Source organism: Chanodichthys erythropterus, chromosome 10 (genome assembly GCF_024489055.1).
Source record: "Chanodichthys erythropterus isolate Z2021 chromosome 10, ASM2448905v1, whole genome shotgun sequence".
In the NCBI taxonomy this organism is placed as follows: Eukaryota; Metazoa; Chordata; class Actinopteri; order Cypriniformes; family Xenocyprididae; genus Chanodichthys; species Chanodichthys erythropterus.
This window is the reverse complement of record NC_090230.1, coordinates 55,070,551-55,094,558: the sequence shown is the minus strand read 5'-3', so window position 1 is coordinate 55,094,558 and position 24,008 is coordinate 55,070,551. Positions and strand designations below refer to the sequence as shown.

The window sequence follows — 24,008 nt, the reverse complement described above, 5'->3', positions numbered from 1 at the left end:
TGCTTCATAAAATTGAGGTTAAACCACTGAAGTTACATGGAGTACTTTAATGATGTCTTTCCTACCTTTCTGGACCTTGAAAGTAATAGTTGCATTGAATCACTGTGGAGGGACAGAAAGTTCTCAGATTTCATTAAACATTTCTTCATTTGTGATGAACCGAAGATGAACGAAGGTCTTACGGATGTGGAACAACACAAGGGTGAGTAATTAATGACAGAACTTTCATTTTTGGGTGAACTAACCCTTTAATTTCTTTAAAAAAAGAAGCCTAAAATCTTACAGACTCAAATTTTGAAGTGTAGCATGCATAAATATTTATGGATGGAGAAGTCCCATTTTTTGTGTCAAAAAGTTCATTTTGTACTCAGTATACTACTGTTTCAGGTGGTTTATTGGTGACTGGTCAGAATGTGGGAAAACCTGTGATGGAGGCATCCGAACACGTACAGTTTTGTGTATACGTAAAATTGGACCCACCGAGGAGGAGACCTTGCAGGACAGCCACTGTCTGACCCACCGACCAATTGAACAAGAGTCCTGCAACAATCAGTCCTGCCCACCCCAGTGGGTGACGCTGGATTGGTCTGAGGTGACTTGATGTGCTCTTCATGTATTTGTATTTCCTCTAGATTTCTTGATAATATTCTTGCAAAATTGTTTTCATATTGTGTTGTGTTTTTGTCTATAGTGTACTCCAAAGTGTGGCCCTGGCTTCAAGCATCGCATCGTTCTATGTAAAAGTAGTGACCTGACCAAAACCTTCCCACCAGCCCTCTGTTCGGACCACAACAAACCTCCAGTCCGTATTCGCTGCAGCCTTGGTCGTTGTCCACCGCCACGCTGGATCCCGGGAGAATGGGGACAGGTAAGATGATTTTCTTCAGGATTCTTTGAATAGAAAGTTAAACAGAACAGCATTTATTTGCAATAGAAATCTTTTGTAACATTGTAAATGTCTTTACTGCCACTTATGATCAATTTATTGCATCCTTGTTTAACCCTCTGGGGTCGACGAATACACTGGCATGTTTTGGTAGATTTTTTTTTTTCACGTAGCATGGAAATCGACTTCGGTCATACAGATAAAAGCAATACATCATTTGAAACTTTTATGTGTCCACTTGCAATCAAAACAAAACATAGTGCTTTTGTAAAATAATTTTGAATGCCGTCTCGGACTCTGTGAACTTATTTCTGGAGCATGTCACAAAAATGAAACAAAACTCAGCGAATACTTGTCACACAGACATGACAATATATCTATAGAAACATTTAAGTGTGTACTTCAATTGTCTAAAAATTTCTAGAAATTGTCTAATTCAAAATAAAAACAAATATTCTCTTTTTATGTAATCTTTATAAAAAGGAGAGAGAGATGTCATTCGTTCTCAAGTTCATTATCCACTAATGTGAATACGACTATGGACAGTGCCTGCTATTCATACGGTAATGATCTAAGGCGATCCATGCAAATAGAGTCAATGTCCATATCAACTCGATAAAATGCATTAAGTTTCATCAGTTTCATTTACTTTTGCAACGTGGTGAGAAATAATTCTGGAAAAATTTACCTCCGAAGAAGAGTTTCGTTTTGAAGAGCGACTTGATCCAACGTACTTAACAGGTGAGCTATTTATTCTTATTTACATTAGTAAACATGATATTCTTTTTTACATAAATATGTACATATTGACAAGTTTGGCTTTTCCCAAATTGCTATACCAACAGAGATGAGTGAACTCAACTGAAATATGTTGAAATATAAAGTTTCTTTGTTATAAACAATGTACTTAACTATAGGATGACCTATATTCTCTGTAATGTAACGTAAATATGATATGTAATATGTTATAAAAAGTAATATAAACGTTTAGGCAAGATGTCATTTTGGATAGTTTATGAAGTGTTTGCTGTAAAATACTGCACATTAATGAAACATTTGTTTGCAAATTTTTGCTCAGATGTAGTTTTTGAACGTGTTAAATATATAATATAAAATATAACATACAAATTTTGTTCATGTACTGTCCATTAATACAGGACATTACAAAAATCATGTTTTCTGTTGAGTGGACATTATATAATTGTTAATACCATAGTTGGTATGATATTGTTATTAGCATGCTCACCGATGTTTGCTTTATTTATTTATTTATTTATTTATGTATTTTTTAGATGTGAGAATGACAGTGACTAGATACCGGCCCTCATGAACCTGGACCACAAACTCTCACCTTTGACTCTTCTTAAACTGTTTTTATTTTTATTTTATTTCTGAGGATGTTGTCTCAGTTCTGCTTAGGCTGCTAGGGCAAATACAAAGGTCAAAGAGTCAAATGGACAAATTTGAGCATCAGTGAGCTGTACAGCTACATTGTACTGAAGTTCTATATGATTATGGTGAAGGTGAGCTCACTGACTGGAAGCAGGGAAGTTTTTTTTTTTTTCTCCAGCAACATCAAACACCTTGTAAATGCCAGGTATGTAATGTTCACTTATATATTTGTTATATACACATGATTTGTGACTAGGTATGATTGTGTACTCAAAATGTGCCTTTGACCCTCATTTATATTTGGATTATATTGTCAACTATATTCAAAATAAACTACAAACATATATATATATATATATATATATATATATATATATATATATATATATATATATATATATATATATATATATATATATATATATATATATACTGTATATATTTCTCTTGTCCTCACATTCTTTCTTGTAGTTCAGTCACATTCCTCATTAGGGGGGTGGGCTTAATCTTCTCAGGTGTGAATGGCATCATTATTCATGATCATTCATGCCTACACACATATAGCCTTTGTAAACAAAAAGTGTCTTACAAAATTTAAATCAATGTATTGTTTTATGTGAAAGAGTGGACAGGATGATTTTCACATCATTTTGAAGACGCAACTCTGGGCTACAAGATCCAGTTCTCAAAAGTCTTGTGAACAAATATTTAGTATGTGTTATATGGCCTTATTTCATTTGACTTAATTAGTTTTTTCAATGACCACGCATAAATGTTATTTTCTCAAAAATACAAATGTACATACTTGTTGCTCACATATTACTGTAGCCCTATTTGTGCTGAATACAGTATAATCAGACTTTAGTCATTAATATGTTTATAAGCAGCTGATAAAGCACAAATGTCAGGGCATGTCAACACTTCTCCAGGGCTCAAAAATATGGGGTTAGAATTGTTGCATTATTCCAAATAAAAAGATTGAGATTCATAAATAAATGTAAAGAGACTAACAAAACAGATTCATTTTGCACCACTGAAAGGAACTTTATTCTATGGGCGCTGTATTTTTAAAACACCCCATTTCCAAAAGATTATTGGAGTTTAAGGCTTCTTTATATTTCCATCAATGAATCAGGATAAACTCAGAGTTATACACAAATTATGATCATTCACAGATCCCGAGCATCATGATCAATAACACCCTCTCTACACTGGACGCAAGCAGCGTGACACAGTATGTCAAAAGCAAATAGTAGACTATCCATTATATATTATCAGTGATACTGTCTACACAGGACGTGACGCAGTGCAACACGATGATTCACTTGGATGATACTTCTACTTCTGAAGTAAGGTTAGCATGCACTTGCTCTTATTTACACAAAGGACAAATGATTTGCACATTCGCTTTGACTCATCCAGTGTAGACAGCCTTTCACAGGGTAGACACAATGTAAGACATGACACAACTGCTGGTTTTGCCTTTTATAGCATAATTGCTGTGACAAATATAGGAAATAATATCATGTATAATACCAAATATGAGCCCAGTTAACCTCAGTGATGTAACAGTACAAGCCTCAGCATCACTGCAGCTGTACTCGGGTTTTGTGAGTGGATAATGCAAATAAAAATCTTGCAATACTGAAAAATACATCTTTGCATTTATTTTGTTATCAAAAAGATAACGTTCAAAAAGAACCCACCTATATTTTCTCTACAAGCAATGGGAATCATAATACATGTATTTAATGTTTAAAATACTATTTATAATGCTCTATAGATTATTAAATCCACAGAGCTGCTCATGTGCATCATGATTGAAGAAGTGGGAAATGCTGTTGGCTGTTGTGTTGTGCTTTTTTTTAATTTGCAAATTTCATTTGAGTTATTTTTGAATTTTATACATTTTTGTGAAACTCTTTACATTTGTGCATCTTAATGTATTTGTGAATTTTACTATTTTTTGTGAATATCTATTTATATGGAATAATGCAACATTTCTAACGGCATACAAAAACACCCTCAGACCCCAGAGGGTAAAAAAAAAAAAAAAAACTACCGAAAAATCTTACTGAGGCCAAACTTTTGAACTGTATGCTATACATCTGAATCAGAAAAATAAGTGCTCTTCTCTGCTGAAAAATCCAGCTAAAACCAGCCTAAGCTGTTTGGCTGGTTTAAGCTGGAAGTAGCTGGTTTTAGCTGGTCTCCCAGCCTAGGTTAGCTGGTGTTAAGCTGGTCTCCCAGCCCCCCAGTCTCCTAGCAAACCAAAACCAGCTATGACTAGGCTGGGAGACCAGCTAAAACCAGCCTGACTAGTGTTGTTTTCAACCCCTCCCCTCCAATCATCTGGCCTCATTCTATGCCCACTTTTCACAATCCAATCCATTCAATAGAATCAAGTACCATCCTACTTTTTTTTCTCTCATTCAATATTGTTTCACTCCAAATACATCTCATATCATTGAAGTAAAAATGTTAGAAATACAAGCAAATTCAGCATTGTAGCTATATAAGTATTTCAAGTGTCGTTATGATTTAGAACAAATAAAGAAAATCAGTTAAAATTTTTGGACCAGGAATTGCTGTGCAATACATCTGAAAAGACAATGGCTGAGGAAAGACTGTTTTAATGTAGCATGAAAAAGACCATGTGTTTAGTTGACGTCAACAGAAGTTACACTCGCATGATAAACTAGGGCCTCTGGAAAGCCAGTGACGTGTGTTTCCGTGAGTGACAGCGAGTATAACAGCCCAAGAGTGTGTAAGTGGAGGTAATATCATCCAGATTGTTTGAAGTTTATCTCTGCAGTAGACAAGGTTTTCTGTCAGTGCCAAGAATATGTTTTTAAAAAGACTAAACATATTACTCTCAGACAGTCCTGTGGTTTCTCTCTTGTAAATAAGGATAACTGTTGTGGCTCGTAATAAAAAAAACCCCTCATAAACAAAAAAATACCTACTGTACCTCTTTACAGGTAGTAGGCTATTCCATAAGAAGAAAAATGCAGAGCAGAATATGACCTTACACATCAGGAATTAATTGAAAAGAAGAGGTTGAAAAATATAAGGTCACATGACTTCAACATTCCCATTATTAAGCTTCCAACAACTTTTTTAGGGTGCGTTCACACTTGTAGTTCGGTTCGTTTGGTTCATTTGGTCCGGACCAAAGAAAAAAAAAAAACATTTAGTCCTGGTCCGGTTAGCGTTCAGATTGGCAATTTTATCACCGAACCAAAAGATACCGAACCTTAAGGCATAGGGATACATTCACGACGTGATTGGTCGGATTTTATGACGTAATGCCTATTTTGAGACAGAACTTACCGAACATCCAAAACAATGCTGTTTGCTGAGGTAAATGCGCTCGTTGTGTGTGCGTAGCGGGGCGTAGCCTGCATGTGATGTTATTTTGGCCAGTTGGGAACTTGTGAAGAGCTTATAAAATGTCTAAAGTAGTCAAAACACTGACGGGAATCCATTCGTCACACACACAAACGATCTGCTGCGTGGAGTTTGATGCCTGTGTGATGAGCAAACTGGACGAGAAAAACCAACATGCGTGAGGATTCTGTCCTTTTTAGGGTCTCTACTTCCTGTTTTTGGTTCGGTTACATGTCTTTGGTCCGTGTTGCGTTCATATATCATTCGAACCGCACCAGAGTTAGTTTGGAAGCGGACCGAGACCCATCTTTTCAGCGGTCTCGGTCCGCTTGTTTGGTGCGCACCAGGGTTCGGATGGCAGCGTTCACATATGTTCAAATGAACCGCACTAAGGGTGCTTTCACACTTGGTTCGATTTCCTGGACCGAACCCGAGTTAGATTACTCCCCCTCCCCCTGCGCCCACTGGACTGTGTTCACATTATATTATTTGAGTCCGACCCGCGGTTCGTTTGCGTCATCAAACCAGCAGCTGTTTACTACGTTTCTTAGTAACAATGACACAGGAGAAGGCGGCAAAATGCATAACGTTGCTCTCCTCAATTTTATATTTTTGTTTTTGAACCGTTGGTTTTGTTCATAACGGCTCTTGCGTCTATCTGCCGCGAATGGGAAAGTTATTGAAACACACACACAAACACACATTTTTATCAAATTATATGGCATTAATAGCGGTTCACTTCCGCAATTTGGTACGTTTGCATTCATATCAGAAGCGAACCGTACCGGAGTTCACTTGAACCGCACCCCAGACCACCCTTTTTAAGTGGACTCGGGTACGGTTCACGGGTGCGCACCCGAGTTCAGAAGACCGTGTTCACATCATCCAAACGTACCGAACTCTGACGTCAATCGAACCCGGGTGCGCACCAAAAGTGCTAATGTGAAAGCACCCTAACTGAGCAATCGCACCAGGGTTCGTTTTAATCGAACCAATCATGACAAGTGTGAACGCACCCTTAGTCTATTTAAAAGTTGGCAAGAGCATAAATAAGAACACAACGAGACTGTGAAAGCGATTATTTTTAATGTCCCAGACAACCTCTGCTGTCCCATTTAGCCTCTTGTTTGGAACTGCCTTTTACAGGACAAGTAAAAGCTTTTAAAAAAATCACAAGGAGGTATTACTGATGTATTTTATATCATAAATAAAACATGAACATATCTAGAGCTTGTGACCTTATTTCAGACATTTAACCAAAAACCCATTAAACCCAAACTCAACAAAAAAACATTGACTTCCAGACAATGGAAACGGATATGCTAAAATAATAACTCGTTTCCGGGTTTTGGGCTACAAAAATATGTCATTACTGCTATACACTATATGAAGGCTTAGTGACAAAAGCTTAGAGTCAAAACATGAGTTGGAGCACGCTGATGAAAAGATGAAAAATACTATGATTTATTTATTTATTTATTTGGGGTGTAACGGTACACCGTTTTACTCCAATTCGTTGTTGAAATATAATCATTTCTACACAGTGGCTGTCATTTTCACGACAGATTTATTTGAACATACAGTCAAACCAAAATTGATTCAGACACCTTGAACATTTAATTCATTAATACAGTTTATTCATTATAGTTTTAAAAAAATGGTAATAAAATATTGACAATATCTCTAGAGTTAAACTGTGTCAGAAAAAATTAATCTTAATTATGTCAGATATCACTTAGGCAAAACATGGTCAGGTCAAAGTGTCTGAACAATTTTTGGTTCCAAATTTTTATCAATCTTACTGGTAGTCCACTGTATGAAGAATTTTTAGGTATAATATGGCACAGTTTACTTTATTTTGCTATCCTCACTTACATAAATGAACTTTAGTGTCCTGCACCCACTAGTAAAAGTATAAATATATATATATATATATATATATATATATATATATATATATATATATATATATATATATATATATATATATATATATATATATATATATATATATATATATATATATATATCTAGTGTCTGAATAATTTTTGGTTTGACTGTACATTAAATAATCAAGACATCACTAACAGGTTAAGTAATATATAATGAATATATAGGCTAATACAGTGCATACTGTATATTAAGCGAAAGAGTTCATTTCTCTAGTAAACTAACAAGATGTGGACACTGATTGGCTTTTCAGAGGTAAATGCTACGTAACATATTGTTTACAAGCTGTTATTGTGATGTCTTTCTGCCGTTGAAACACTGAGCGATTACGAGATATGACCGTTTCAGTAAGTTGTACTATCTTTCAACATACCTTCAGGTGTTCATTCATGTTTATTCTGTAACTAGTATTAAAGAGGAACAGATGATCACGTTCACTTGCGCTTGCGCTGCCGGTTGAACTGAGGCTCCTTATACAGTGATCTGTCACGCCACATCAAAGCGCGTCAAAACGGCATTTTCTGTTTAAATTTCGTGATTTCGTGGATAGAATTTGAAAGATGACAATTCGTTTCTTATCGAAAGTAACAAAACGCAGAGCTTATTGCGATTATTGGTGGTTAATAGTGGTTAGGCTACAATGCTATATTCGTCATGTACTGATTTCGTCTTATCCACCTGTCTTTGTCCGTTGTCGTAATTCACCGGGAAACCAAAGTGTTCCCAAACAGGAGACCTTAATGTTGCAACGTAATGCATTCGGTACACACGTGCACCGTACAGCCCTGTACCGAAACGGTTCGGTACGAATACATATACCATTAATATAACCTTAGTATACACTATATTTCCAAAAGTTTTGGGACTCCTGCCTTAACGTGCACATGAACTTTAATGACATCCCATTCTTAATCAGTGGGGTTTAATGTGGAGTTGGCCCACCCTTTGCAGCTATAACAGCTTCAACTCTTCTGGGAAGGCTTTCCACAAGGCTTAGGAGTGTGTTTATGGGATTTTTTGACCATTCTTCTAGAAGCACATTTGTGAGGTCAGGCAGCAATGTTGACGAGAAGGCCTGGCTCGCAGTCTCCGCTCTAATTCATCCCAAAGGTGTTCTATCAGGTTGAGGTCAGGACTCTGTGCAGGCCAGTCAAGTTCCTCCACACCAAACTTGCTCATCCATGTCTTTATGGACTTTGCTTTGTACACTGGTGCGCAGTCATGTTGGAACAGAAAGGGGCCATCCCCAAATTGTTCCCACAAAGTTGGGAGCATGAAATTGTCCAAAATATCTTGGTATGCTGAAGCATTAAGAGTTCCTTTCACTGGAAATAACCCCTGAAAAACAACCCCACACCATAATCCCCCTTCCACCAAATTTTACACTTGGCACAATGCAGTCAGGCAAGTAGCGTTCTCCTGGCAACCGCCAAACCCAGACTCGTCCATCAAATTGCCAGACAGAGAAGCGTGATTCATCACTCCAGAGAACACATCTTCACTGCTCTAGAGTCCAGTGGCGGCGTGCTTTACACCACTGCATCCGGCGCTTTGCATTGCACTTGGTGATGTAAGGCTTGGATGCAGCTGCTCAGCCATGGAAAACCATTCCACGAAGCTCTCTACGCACTGTTCTTGAGCTGATCTGAGGGCCACACGAAATTTGGAGGTCTGTAACTATTGATTCTGCAGAAAGTTGGCGACTTCTGCACACTGTCCGCCTCAGCATGCGTTGACCCTGCTCTGTGATTTTATGCGGCCTACCACTTCATGGCTGAGTTGCTGTTGTTCCCAATTGCTTCCACTTTGTTATAATACCACTAACAGTTGACCGTGGAATATTTAGTAGTGAGGAAATTTCACGAATGGACTTATTGCACAGGTGGCAACCTATCACGGTACCATGCTTGAATTCACTGAGCTACTGAGAGTGACCCATTCTTTGACAAATGTTTGTAAAAGCAGTCTGCATGACTAGGTGCTTGATTTTATACACCTGTGTCCATGGAAGTGATTGGAAAACCTGAATTCAATGATTTGGAGGGGTGTCCCAATAATAGCTTTTTATTATTTGTTTACATTTTAGACCATATGGAGATGCCAAAAAGTACACCCTAAACCAACAGCCTTGACCTGACTGCATTTACCTATTACAGTACACGGATCCATTCAGAATTACTAAACATAGCAACAACATACACGTGACAGATAAAAACATTATTCTCAATGTGTGTGGAAACAATGTACTGAATGTACTGAAATGTGTCTGTGCATAAATACAATGTGTGATCAGTGCATCAAGAGTGTACATACACATTTTTTTTGCGCAACTATATAACAGACTCATGCGTGCTTACTGTGCGACTCTAATAATATAATGTAATATAATAGTAAACAGCATCAACACTGGTTTCAAGTAAAAAAAAAAAAAAAAAAATTTGCACACATCACCTACAGTACAAGCAACAATTAAGGTTACAAGAGCAACAATAATTTAATGATCTGAAAAATATCATGAACAAACGTCCAGATTCAACCAACTTCCCAAATGAAGTGACAGCTACTGTAGTACGGAACTGCGCCATCCCATAATTTCTGCAATGAAATGGGACTCTCATAATGGAGTGGCTGTTGAAGGGAGCCTTGGGCCAAAAGGTCACAGGTTCAAATCCCACTTAAGTCCTTCACTGACATATCCCATCTGTCAGGGGCTCGTGCTCTGTTTAATATAGAGGGGATGAAATGGAAAGGCTGCTGGAAACTCATCTGAGATGTCCACACTCCAAGTCCCATGAGGTGTCCTTCACTGTGGGTCTTACACGTGTTTATGACTAAATCCACAACAGATCCTTGTCTTGGCATGCATCGTCAGTGTTTCTGTGGCATTCACATTAGGCACTGCAGCAGAGTGACTAATGAGCTAAATTTGTGTATTGTATTGGGTTGCTAGGTAACTCTTTGATTTTTCCATTGAATCACTGTGCTACATCATGGAGACTACTGGAATACATCTCAGTTTCACTTCAGACAGTTGTAATTTACTCCCTCCAGCAATGTCGAGAGCTCTAATGTAGAACAGCTGACAGTAGTCAGAGATACAATTAAACTATTACAATGACATTCCGCAAGTAGTTCTCGGTCCTTAGTTTTGGAGCAATAATTTTGGCCAGAATTCACAAGCGTGCCATGGACCGTCTGACATACACCACATGCAAAAATGCCTTAAAATCAGTTACACCAGTCTAACTGGTTAGCTTCTTCGCAATGGACTCTATGCACACTAAAATCTCAGCACTACAGAAGCTTCCGTTACAGTATTCTCCCATAGCAAACTTTGGTATAGCAAACTGTCTATCACAACTCTATTAGAATATAGAATATTATATATATTAGTAACTATAGCAAACATAATGTTTTAGTATATTAAAATGTAACATGTTAGAAATGAGTTCCAGAAGCATTAAATATAATGATAAGATTACTTTTATTTATTTTTATTTTTTCCTTTCATTTGTGTATTTTTCTCACAATTTCCATACACTGCACTGGTTGTTGTGTTGGCTATTGAGGCTAACTGCGTAAGTGATCATGCATACAGTCCATTTAAAGAATGGTTTTTGATTACAAGGAAATAGTAGCTACATTTTTGGAGAGTTTGAGTTTGTTTTTTTTTGTTTTTCAAAACTTGGTATTTAGTAAAAGAGCACCCTTGAGCACTTCAGAATTACATCTCATTTAAGATTTGATACTACTAAACACAACGCAAATAAAAACCAACCAACATTGGTTGTGTTAAATATTCAAATATACTTTTTGCTGTTTAACGCAACGGTTTTTGGCTGGCAAGTGGACCCATTGACAAATGGGTTGAGTATGCTGATTTACATACAATTTTGGGCCAGTTCCTGAAGTCTAACTCAGTTACTCATTGTCGCAAAGTGGCTTGAATTATATTAACCTTAATTAAATAGCACCTTATCTCAAATATGCTCTTCACAGATGTCTTTAAGGTAACCAAGTACAGCAACTTGCTTTTGAGTTAGACTGTTGTGGTGTAAGTTAATTGTTTTGTTTTTTGTTTTATTTTTTTCGAAAATATTTTTTTCACAAAACAACTAATAAAATGGTTTATTTCATTATCATGGTTTTTAACGTAATGATTCATATTCATCTGAGGATATTCATGGTTTAATAATTGAAAGTCTTGATCTAGGACAAGAGTAAAACAATAAAATCCTATAATTAAAAGTAGTTTGCAAGAAAGTAATGTATAAGGCATGGTAAGTAAGTTTCCATTTTTTAACTTAAACTTCCTATAACAAAAAAGTTGATATCAACAACAGGGTTGAAGAAACTGCTTGTAAAGTTATGAGCAGTCATATCATTTTTACACTCAGGTTACCATTGCCATCATCTAACACTCACATAAATTTAAAAACAATGTTAAATTCATCTTTTGCAAATCTCAAAATCAATATACCAATCTTTCACACTGTAAATTATAATGTAATAAAATATAATAAAATTCAGTTGTATTGTGCCATTTACGACATTTTGATAAAATATATATATATATATATATATATATATATTTTGACAAAATACAGAATTTTAATATGATCCATTTATCGGTTATAAATGATCATCTTACAGTGATGAGATGGATTACAGGCTGAGCTTATTTCTTATTGTGTGTTCTTTACAGTGCTCTGCTCAGTGTGGACTTGGGCAGCAGATGCGGACGGTTCAGTGTCTGTCATATACAGGACAGCCCTCCGTCGAATGTCCAGAGTCACTACGGCCCAACACCATGCAGCAGTGTGAAAGCAAGTGTGATGCTACACCCATCTCCAGTGGCGACGGTAAATTAATCAGCCTTCTGCTAATCCCATGAAAGAGCAGTGATGATGACTTTCGTATGAGCTGCATCTGGCTTTGATCATAGTGTTGACATTTATAAAGTATGTGGCCTCTGTGTTCAATTTTGAATTAACAAAGGATTATATTGTTCTATTCTTGCCCGTTATTAACTACCTCTGTTTGGAATAGAGGCAGGACACTATTTAGGCAATCCTGGATTCAATAAAAGCTCCATGACCCTCGCAAGATGGATCCCTATTCAGATTCCTTCACAGGGGAAGCAGCGTTAGATTATCTCTCCTAATGGACCCTAATGGGATTAGTTGCATCCTAATCAACAGCAGTGATGGAATGTCTGCTTTCATTGTCATCAGCCATGGCAGTTTAAAGACTCTAAAAAGAATCACAATTGTGATAGGGCCAGTTAGTGCGCAGCCACACTACTCCAGATGGCCGTCTGCCTGTGCTGTGAATCAGGTCGCTCTCTTTTTACGCTGTAATTACCATAAGAGGTTTGTGTCCAGGCCCTGAGTCATGGCCTCTTTTAAGGGAGAGTTTTGGCCTTCATGCAAAGGAAGTCTATTAGTTTTCCAGTGCTACAGGGTCATGCAAGATTCTGTCCTCCTCTAGAGATGGTCTTATTATTGGGAGATACCAACCCTCACTGCTCTACCAGAAGGAAAAATCATAACGGTCAACTTGGATCATGTATGCCTTGATAACTAATCACATTACAACCTTGACTTCACTGAATTTCTGTCAGATTTATGCAACATTCAGTTACTGTTTCTGAATACCATTGAAATTAATGAGAAGTGTCGAAACTGTCAGTGACTTAAACAGCAATTCTGTCAGGTATAAAGTCTAAAAATAGGTCAATCCAAAATGAATGTTTAATGGCAAGCATGTTGAATATTAGCAGATAGGCTGTCAATACATTAAATAAGCTGTTTTCCAACAAAAGTTAGCCTACTAACTTTGCATAGTCCAAGGCAATTATACCCTAAATGATTAGCCTGCTAGTTTACATACTGCTATTAGTCTGCCAACTTAGTACTCAGTTAACAGATTAGCCTGCTACCTCAGCATACCAACAATTATTATTCTAGCTTAGCATAAATGGAATTTGCTACATTATCACTACTGAATTTACTATAGCTACCTCTGCTAGAAAGGGATAACTGGAAAGGCTAATTGGATTATCAAGAAGAAGATAGTTATAACATGATACATTTTTGAGACTACCTATTGGGGTACTAGAGGGATGAAATCTTGCACAACAAAAATTACTTAATGGAAATTTATCATGTTGCATCTGATTAGGACACCATCTAACATAAGGTTGGAATAGACAGGAAATTAACATTAGCACAGGCCAAGTTGTAAAACATCCTGCTGAAACTGTACCATCATTCGTTGACAGGACAGTGAGATTTATATGGCCCGCTAAATATCATCCATGTGAAGAGATGACAAATTCTGAGTCTTTCCACTGGGGCTATCTTTCACAAGTGTATTAAAACTTAAGCCGTTCACCCCCTGGACCGATTACCGCCTGGATTCACACAGACATCTGAAATATGACTCGTATTCTAAGAACCCAAAGGTTGTGCTCAGAGGAAATGCAAACATGCTTTTCATTAAATGATAGGCAAGCCCATATTACTCAGCATTTTAAAGTGATAGGTAATCCAAATGAATAGTCTGTCATTATTTACTTGCCTCCATGTCATTCTAAACCCATTTGTATTTTTTCTTCCATGGAACTCAAATGGTGAATGCTTGAAGAATTATCCTGTCTACTTTGAAAAGATTCTGAGTGAATAGCAACTTAAAATCACACAAATCTATCATTTGGCATTCCAACACATTCCAAGACTGTTCTCGTATGGAGTACTTTTATGATACCTGTATTCTGATTTTGGAGCTTAACAGTCCCAACTCGAATTCATCTTTTGTGTTCCACTGAAGTTATACAAGTTTGGAAAGACATGAGGGTGACTGAATAATGACAGACTTTTAATGTTGGAGTGAATCATCCCTTTAACACAAGTCTTCAAGTTTCCCCTTTGTTGTTCCCCAGCATCGACCACGTTACTCACTCCTCGTATTCTCCTTTCTCATTCCACCTTTTTTCTCTTCTCTTAGAGTGCAAAGACGTAAATAAGGTGGCATATTGCCCATTGGTGCTGAAGTTCAAGTTCTGCAGTCGTGCGTACTTCAGGCAGATGTGCTGCAAGACGTGCCAAGGACACTGACCCTGCGGAGAGAAGCAGTGAAAGATGCTGCAACAAGGAAAGAGAGAGAACTGGCAGAGACAAAAGCAGACCAGTGTTGGAGGAGTCAACACTGGGCATGGAGAAGGAAGTCTCTCTTTCTTTCTCTTTAACACACTCATAACTGCTTTTAGCCCTGTGGAACCCAAACCACTGCTCAGCACTGCGCTGACACCTGTTTTATTTTCACTTCTGTGAAGTGGGAATGTATAAAATAATCATTATTGTTGTTATTTTTATAATAATAATAATAATAATAATAATTGCTAATGGTTATTATTATTATCGATGTCTTTCTGTTGTTATAATCCAAAGTGCTGGACACAATGCTCACAGAAGTAGCACGGCAGAGGTTTACTTCAAGGCCGCCATCTACAGGACTTCGGGATGATGGTATATCCCTCAGTCTCACATACACACTCCTCCCATGGTTCTGTTGGCAACACTGCATTCAGAAGCATTCGAATCAATAACGATTGCTTGCACTCACAGCATCAGAGCAATTGGAAGTCATTTGTTTTCAATAAGAGTTGGCGATTTGACGCAACGTGAGCATCGGAGACTGATGATGTTGTGAAAAAGTACCACAACCAACAACGGAAGTGCATTCATGTGATCTGCCACCTGATACAGTTGTATGCAGCAGTCCAATAGGAAAGTTTCCAAGCAATGGACAGTACAGCGTCTTGGTGAACACAACATGAACTCCTCTTCAGGGCATAACAATTTTCACATTTTCCACCCAAACGATACTTTCCAACCCCAAAAACAAATCTCCATTAGCTCCTGGAGGGCTACCTTTCTGCAGACTTCAGTTCCAACCAAGCTCCAACATGCCTGCCTGTAATTTTAACTAAACCCTACAGGATGGTAGCCCTCAACAAGCAGGGTTGGCTACCCCTGATAGAGATCGAATTGACGTTTGATTTCAAAAGTATAGAAAAGGAGTGTCCAAACCTGCACCCTCCTGGAAGTCCACTGTCCTACAGAGTTTAGCTCCAACCTGCCCAGTACACTTATCTCGAAGGTTCTAGTAATCCTGAATTCTTCAAATAGCTGGTTCAGGTTTAATGGAAGTAGGAGCTAAACTCTGCAGGACAGTGGCCCTCCATGAATAGTACTGGACACCCCTGGTATCGATGGTTAGAGCCTGTGTTGGTCAGCTTGAACTGTTTCTTTTTGTGGTTGGATGGAGTTAGATATGCATGTGGTTTTATTGAAATTAATAACCTGGAACTTCTATGTACATTGACAGACACTTTTATCCAGAGTGACTTACATTGCATTCAATGTAACTCTTGACCTCAGAGTTGTCAGCGGCAGGCTCTACCAGTTGAGGAGCTTCTAAACTTGACAGCCCTAGTTGTTACACTTTTGGTAATAACTTTCTAAAATAACATTGAGACCCAAGCGCCAAAGACAAACAGGGTAGTGCTATTGGGTGCTTTGGTGCTGAATTTGGGCAGAAGAAATCTCAATTAGAGCTTTAGAGTCCAGATGTTCAGTTGTGTTAGCCACCTGTTTGACTGAGCTGAATCACATGACCACAGGCCAAAGAATTCCACCGTTGTCTGACACTCGAACAAGGCCTGAAAATCAGATCAGTTCCAAAGGGACATATCTATTATTGTGTCTCTGGAATTATTGTGGACACCAGAGAGACATTAATTGCAATTGTGATGTGATTCTGCTTTGTGGATCCATATTTTGCTTTAAATTCTGGGGTTCTGACATCTATGCGTCTGTTACGGGGCCTGGCGTGTTCCAGACGCAGTCATTTTCACATAAAATGCGTGCTGCAGCCACAGTCTACCACATTATCGGCAGTATGCACAGACAATTCATCAACACGGGGATGATTTGCTTGGCGACCTCCAGTTCTGTGACGCTGATGCATTAGTAAAGTTAAGTGAAGGGCCAGTGCCTGGGTAACCTGCCAGATCCCGCAGGTCCGGTTTGCCATCGACTACCTCCAAAACACCCCCTCTTCCTCCTTCCCTGAGATCGCAGTGCGTTTAGCCCACACTCTGAAACCCTCCACACTCAATGGTGCTTTTCTTCCCTCAGTGGAGGACTGTTTGTTCCACTGCCCTTCTTCCGTTCATCTTTTGAGTGGGCGGCTCTACTGGCCCCATGGTGCTATAAGACCTTGATGCATTCTGGGTATGTGGTCTAAGCAACTGACAGAAAACCAAGAATACTTTAGCTCTGTTCCAAATTCTAGTAAGCTTCCTACATAGACAGGCTTTTTAAAGCATCATAGGTATGTTCCTGATGTGAAAGCTGTTCCAAAAAGTAAGCAGTTCCTTTTTATTACACTTTTTTTTTTTTTTTGTCATCAAAGTCTAAGGTGGAATAGCATATTTCCTTTGCAAAGGCAATCCCAGAATGCACTGTGTTGATCTCAGTGTAAAATATTCTAGATTGCAGACTAAGTGAAAAATACTGAAGAATATGAAAAATATATAAAAATACAGTTTAACCCAGTACTCATGTACTGTGCATTTTTATGCTTGTTGGACTATTACGCATTAACTTAGCAACATGTTAACATGACTGACTAAACTCCACTGGAATCAATTTTGAGTCAAGTTTCCTGTGCACTTTACGAATTCTATTTGTGTGGCATGTAGAGTTGTTGTCTACATAGAGTGTTCCAAATCAATCAATCAATAGGTTCTATTTCTGTTAGTACTAGAGCAATGCAAGATCACATGCTAAGTATGCTAAATATGTTCAGCAGGACCATATGTGCATGTTGGGCAAGTGTTTGCTTAAGCATACTTACGCAAGCCATGTTTCTTGACATAAAAATCAGCTGGCTATGTAAGATAGAGACAGAAAAGCAGCTCACTAAGTTTTGGAACAGAGCTTTTGCATATTTTTTGTTCTGACTTTCCTTCCTTTCTGTCCTTTTACCTCACACTGGTTTATGTTCATATGTAAACATTCCACCAACTACATGTTGCATTTTTCCATCATCCATGTCTGAGTGACTTTACCCTGCTCTCTTAGCCAAGGGAACATCAAATTATAGAGCATTGGGGGGCCTCAATTTTAGATCTCAACTTTGTTATGAGACAATTGAATTATGGGACAGTTTTGTTTTTAATCATACAACCATTTTACTTTTGCTGCTGCTACTCTTTTGTAGCCACAAACAACATTAATTGGTTATGTATTGTTTTGAAATGTTTAAACTGGGATTATTCAAGAGAGAACCTTGAACTGCAGAAGTAGGCCCAACATGCTGAGCATCCTGATTTTGTGCTTTGTAAAATCCTAAGGCTTGAAGTACAAGTTTACTGGCTTTGGGACACGGACTCTCAATAAGACACTCAATGAAACTGGTACTGATCGCTGTGAACTTGTGTCTTTGAATGTCACATTGTTTAACCTGTACCTATAGAAGAGAGTTTTGCATTTTTGTGAATAGTTGCTTACATTTTATATTCAGTATTATTAATGTTGGTACACTGTTACTAATTTTTTTTTTTTTTTTTTTTTCCATTTGTAAATTATATGCTAATTTATTGCCATGTGTCACTTGTCTTATGTATGTTTCACTGCATGCAAACTGAAATCTAGTCTAGTGAAAACGATGCAGTGGAATAACACCCTTCACGATCTTGTTTTAGTCTTGGTAAAATGTGAGTTGAATGTTTCTTTTTTGCTACTAGGGCGCTCTAAAAAAAAGTATGTCAGAATGCTTTTGTGTGAGTCAGTGAGTTTGAGTGTGTGTATGTTGGTATGGTATTACTGCACTGTTTCTCATGGGCCAGTGCTCACAGAAATAATAATAAAAATAAATAATGGTAAATGGTGTCAAAGGGTAAGCAAAAAATATATATTAACTTTAACATTCTCAGTCCTTTGGCTTGTACCCTTGGTGAATCCTACAATATGTAATGGATCCTGAATAAAATGACTTTAAAAGGGTTGCGTTTGCTTAGATGTTCTTTCCTGTGGTCTCCCACAAATGCCTAGTAATTCTAAATGAGTTTACTGCCTAAGAACAACAGGCTCATTCATTAAAGTGTTAGTTCACCCAAAAAGGAAAATTCTGTCATCATTTACTCACCCTCATGTTGTTCCAAACCCAAATTGTTTTCTTTCTGCCGCTGAACACACAAGAAGATGTTGCAGAATGTCCAGTGTTCTGAATCTTTGAAGAAAGGTTTACTTCTGAATGGCTATCAGTGGATAAAGTCACTTTTGTCCACATAGTATGTAGTTAAGGCAACTACCTGCTAACAGGGTCATGCTAACAAGCCAAATCTTGACCACCTGAGGGAAACGGACATGATTATTTTCTTCTCAGTGCTTCATGGGATTGTATGCTTGCTGCTGAGCAATTTGCTGCGATTTCACTTCCAGTGACTGATTGGTAGATCTCTCTCATTAGGATCATGGGTCGTGCAGTTCTTCACTGGGAAATCAAATAGTCATCAAAGTCATTAACATTTCTGAAATTTGTTTCATCCATAAAAAAAGGTAATATGCAAAATATGCTGCATGTATGACATGTCGTAAGTGCCCTAATATTGAGGCATATACATTTCTTATATATTTTTTTTTCACTGCTGAACTGTTTCAACCTCAGGGGTGGGAAACTTGAGGTCCACTGTCCTGCAGGGTTTAGCTCCATCCCTAATCAATCATATAATGTAATTTATGGTACAACTTTATAACAATAATATTACAAATTTTTTTTTAACTTACTCTATACAGGGGCCAGGAGGGCCTATAAGGATTTTCTCTAAAGCCCCGGGTATACTTCACTTTCCGTGCCCAGACGTGTCATGAGCACAGTTGTGTCCACGCATCTTTCAAAGTACACTCAACCGTGCATGCACGCTGATGACCGAGTTCGACAAATGCGCAGTACAACTTTTTTCTATACTCACATAGACATTGGAGGGCAGCACTGAGTCGTGTTATCAACGGAACATTCGCTGGGTATGAACAAGAATCTAAAACGATGGAGAAGGATATGCTTTACTCGTCTTGGAAGAAGTTTTTCTTTCCACACTCTTCTTCGTCGACTGCACGCTGTGCAAATTGCTTGCATGCGCTGTTGCACACACACCGTCCACACGGTCTCGAAATTTGGGCTGCATGCGGACGGGGTGTGCGGCCGGGCGCAAACACGGATGTCCGTGGCCCAAATATACCCAGGGCTTAAAGGTTTAGTTCACCCAAAAATTAAAACAATGTACTTAATTACTCACCCTCAAGTCGTTCTACAATCGTAAGGCCTTCATTCATCTTCGGAACACAAATTAAGATATTTTGATTAAATCCGATGGCTCAGTGAGGCCTGAATAGCCAGTAATGACATTTCCTCTCTCAAGATCCATAAAGGTACTAAAAACATATTTAAAACAGTTCAGTGGTTCTACCTTAATATTATAAAGCGACAAGAATACTTTTTGTGCGCCAAAAAAACTAAATAATGACTTTTCAACAATATAGTGATGAGCGATTTCAAAACACTGCTTCGGAGCTTTACGAATCGAATTTTCTCGTGTCTCCTACAAGAGACTAAAGAGTATCCTGTGGTACACGTTGCTTGTTTAAGGGTTAAATAAGTGTATTTATCTATTAATTTGGTGGGTAGCCATGTAACAGGTGAGATACTACTTTAATGCAAAATAAACCCAATAAATTGTCAAGAACGACCATCTGATTGTACGCTATTCCTTAATCTCATAATTCAAAAAGGTTTAGGAAAGTTTGTACAAAAAATTTCACTATAGACAAATTTAATGCTTTTTTTTTTACTTCTGAAAACCAACTATTGTGCTATTTGAACACTTCTGCCCTACTTGGCGTAATGCTAATGCTAATGAATTACAGAGTTCACATACTAACAGCTCTGTTTTGTCTAAAGCAACTACTTTTGAATACCTGAAAGGCTGCTTGGGCTTCTGTCTCGTTTACTTGGAAAAAGACAGAGTAAGAGAGAGAGGGAGAGCGATCGAAACAGAGACTGAGAGAAGATTAAGGACGTCTTAGCAGCTGGCTGCAACTGTCAGCTACAATTCGGCTGTTTACATGTCGACTCTCAGCATAGCCACAACAAAGATGAAGCAAGACAGCAGAGACACTTGCCAAGAAACAATTCCATTCTTTATCTCTTTGTAAACTAAAGCGACAGGCTGAGATGTCAAACGAAATAATGATATAGCATAACAGGGCAGCCCTATGTATGCATGGAAGCCAAAAACGGTTAAGTTGAAGCCTTTATGTTACAACTGCATAAGTGAATGTCAACACATTTCAGTCGATGGCAACGTTGTGAACAGCATTTGGTTTTGCGCCCCCAAGAGCCGAGCATTCTCGTTGTTAGCGTAAGGGGGATGTGCATAGGGCAATGGTGATCAAAGACATGCTGATGGCAAGATTGCACTTGCGTTTTTTTACTTACCTAAAACAGATGTTTATCTTTGTAGGTTCTCAGAAAGGAACAAAGGCTTTGTTTACTCTGGAGTGGCTAAGTGTTTGCCTGAAAGTGCCTGACCTCAGGGGGTATGGTTTAATGCTGTCCCTATGTGGTCTTACCCAAAGTAGACTCGCCAGTGATGTGGACTTCTTCATGATAGATTGTTGAGGACGACAGTTACAGGTTTAAAGAAAAAAAAACCAGCCTCCTGTATCACACTTATAATATTTGTACATTGGGATTATAACAGATTAGGAAGAATAAACTATTTTTAGAGACAAACCTTCAGTTCTGGCACAAGTGCTGAAGACTATACCAATGACAAATAACAATAGCTGTGTTCCAAAACCTAGTGAGCTGCCTACCTAAATTTAAGGCAAGGGTTCTCGACTCTGGCCTTCAAGATCCACTGACCTGAAAAGTTTTGCTCCAACTCTAATCAAACACACCCGAACAAGCTAATCAATGCTTCAGGATTACTAGAAAGTTACAGGCAGGTGAGTTCAACCAGGGTTGGAGCTAACCTCTGCAGGAAAGTGGATCTCGAGGGCCAGAGTTGAGAACCCCTGATTTAGGCTGTGTACCTGGCTGTCCCCAAAAGTAGATACTAATATAGGCTGTATCCGAAAACCTAGTTAGCTGACTTGTTGTCTCGCTGCCTTATCAGGCAATGACTTCTAAGGCAGTGTTTGTGCATGTAGGCATTTCATGATTTCTTTGGTGAGAACTAAACAAATACTTAATTACTACAGTAATAATTTTCTAGAAATGACATCAAAGGATACATCTATGCTGCCTTCAAAAATGGATCAGATGAAGGTATCTCAGGAAACCAGAAGTGAAGCTAACATTGGATTCGGAGGTGCCTTGATGCCTTCCTACCTTGAAATGTGACCTCAGAGGGCAGCATTTTCCAGTTTTTAGATGCAGCTATAGACCTTGTTTTGGCCAAAGATAAGGAAATTCCAGAATGCACTGCAATGTGCTAAGCAGAAGAAAAATGACCACTTTCAAATACTGTATGTTACTCAAAACAATAGTATCAATACAAATTCCACAATTTAATTATAAACGCACTATTTTACCCAATATTTGTGTGTGGCATGTATTTTTGTGCATATCAGAATATTGTGTCATTAGCTTAGCAACATGTTAATTGTATTGGAATCGATTGAAATTAATCTCCAGTGCACTTCACATGAGAAACTCAATTTACATAACAGCCTATGGAGCATTTCAATGAGGTTTCATTTAATTTAGGTTGCTGCTTTAGAGGCTGTTTACACAGCACTCAATTTTACATTTCTTAACAGCATGTTAAATTATAAGTCATTTTTAAGGTGTGACACATCAAGCCAACAAAGAACTAGCATTGACAAAAGTAGACTGTTGTTGCCTCACATCGTCTGCATCTAAGTCAAAAAGTTACGCTTGAACACACCGCAAAAATACAGCCAACTAGCATGTACATTATGTGCCTGAATGAGAGGAAATAGCAGCAGGTGCCAGTAGTTTTTATCTGCCATTCAAAAAGGGAAACCAGACCTAGTGCCAAAGATGCAGTATACACCACAGAAACTAGTCCGACAGACGCCCAACAACAGCTAGACTACTGACTTCTTGTCAGCATGAAATGTATCTGTTTTCTAAATGCATCTTAATGATGTTATTCACTAAATAATCTATCAATGTATCTGTTTTTGACCTCAAATTTTAATCAAAACGTCATAACTCGATCCTCCACTGAAACATGCGGGTTTTCTTAAATCAATTATTTTACTTAAAACTCCACCCTCTCTTACAATTGACCACAGGCATGCATTCAGATTCAATTTACAACAGATGCATAGAACCAAGTCCTCGCCTTACATATTTTATGTCACAATACGGAATTCACAATTCTCACAGTTCTCGAAATTCTCACAATTTTAAAGCTGTAAACATTTGGACAAGTGGATTTATATTGTAAAAGTCCCTTCTGTTCAGTTCCATTGTGCTCTATGTAGTTTTCTTTTTTAATGTTATTTTCCCCTTAGAAAGCAGCTGCTATGTTGAAGAATAGTGAAGGCAGCTCTCTGGGTTTTGGAACAAGGACATAAATCACAAATCTGACTTCAATTCTATGATTCTAGTGATTCAGCTTTGCCGCCTATTACAGGCAGAGAGAAAATATCAGCACAAGTGCTTTCCAAGAACAGGGGGCTTCACTGAGGTGGGAACTCATTAGCACACCAGAGGCAGTTTTGATAAAAAGGTGTGAAAGGAATGAGTACCAGAAAGTACCAACCCAATGAGGATTCTTCTTTAAATAGACAGTAACAGAAACATAATGGGATATAAAATGCATGAGTTCACCCAAAAATGAAAACTGTCATCAACTAACCCTCATGTCGTTCCAAACCTGAATTATATATATACAGTATAACATGAATTTCTTTCTTCTGTGGAACACAAAAGATCTTTTTTGTCCATTAATGAAAGTCAATAGGGTCGAAATGTTTTGTTTTGGACCCCACGGACTTTCATTGTTTAGAAAAAAATAGTTGTAACAAATAACTTCAAAATAACTTTGTGTTCCGCAGCACACAAAAGGAAGTCAACATGAATCCCATGAGGGAAAATGATGTAAATGATGACAGAATTTTCATTTTTGGGTGAACTATCCCTTTAAGTTCTCCTGTTAATTTTACTTCAGCTGGACAGATGCTATCGGCATCATGCCGGTGTCCCGGTGATGTCAATCTAGAAAGATACACAGTGCTGTAACTTCCACAAATCCAGATCCACATGGGGTTGTGTGCACTTGTAA

The 24,008-nt window shown here is 38.0% G+C and overlaps 1 protein-coding gene across 1 annotated transcript in view; it reads left to right on the top strand.

The window, feature by feature from the left end:
- adamts6 (ADAM metallopeptidase with thrombospondin type 1 motif, 6) overlaps nucleotides 1–15,496 on the top strand; it is a 96,705-nt gene extending 81,209 nt beyond the window's left edge. The window contains exons 21-24 of the mRNA XM_067395681.1: nucleotides 388–592; nucleotides 692–868; nucleotides 12,324–12,480; nucleotides 14,627–15,496. Of these exons, the coding sequence (XP_067251782.1) occupies nucleotides 388–592; nucleotides 692–868; nucleotides 12,324–12,480; nucleotides 14,627–14,736 (649 nt within the window). The 3' untranslated portion in view covers nucleotides 14,737–15,496. The remainder of the gene's footprint in view (nucleotides 1–387; nucleotides 593–691; nucleotides 869–12,323; nucleotides 12,481–14,626) is intronic.
- The last annotated feature ends 8,512 nt before the right edge of the window (nucleotides 15,497–24,008 follow it).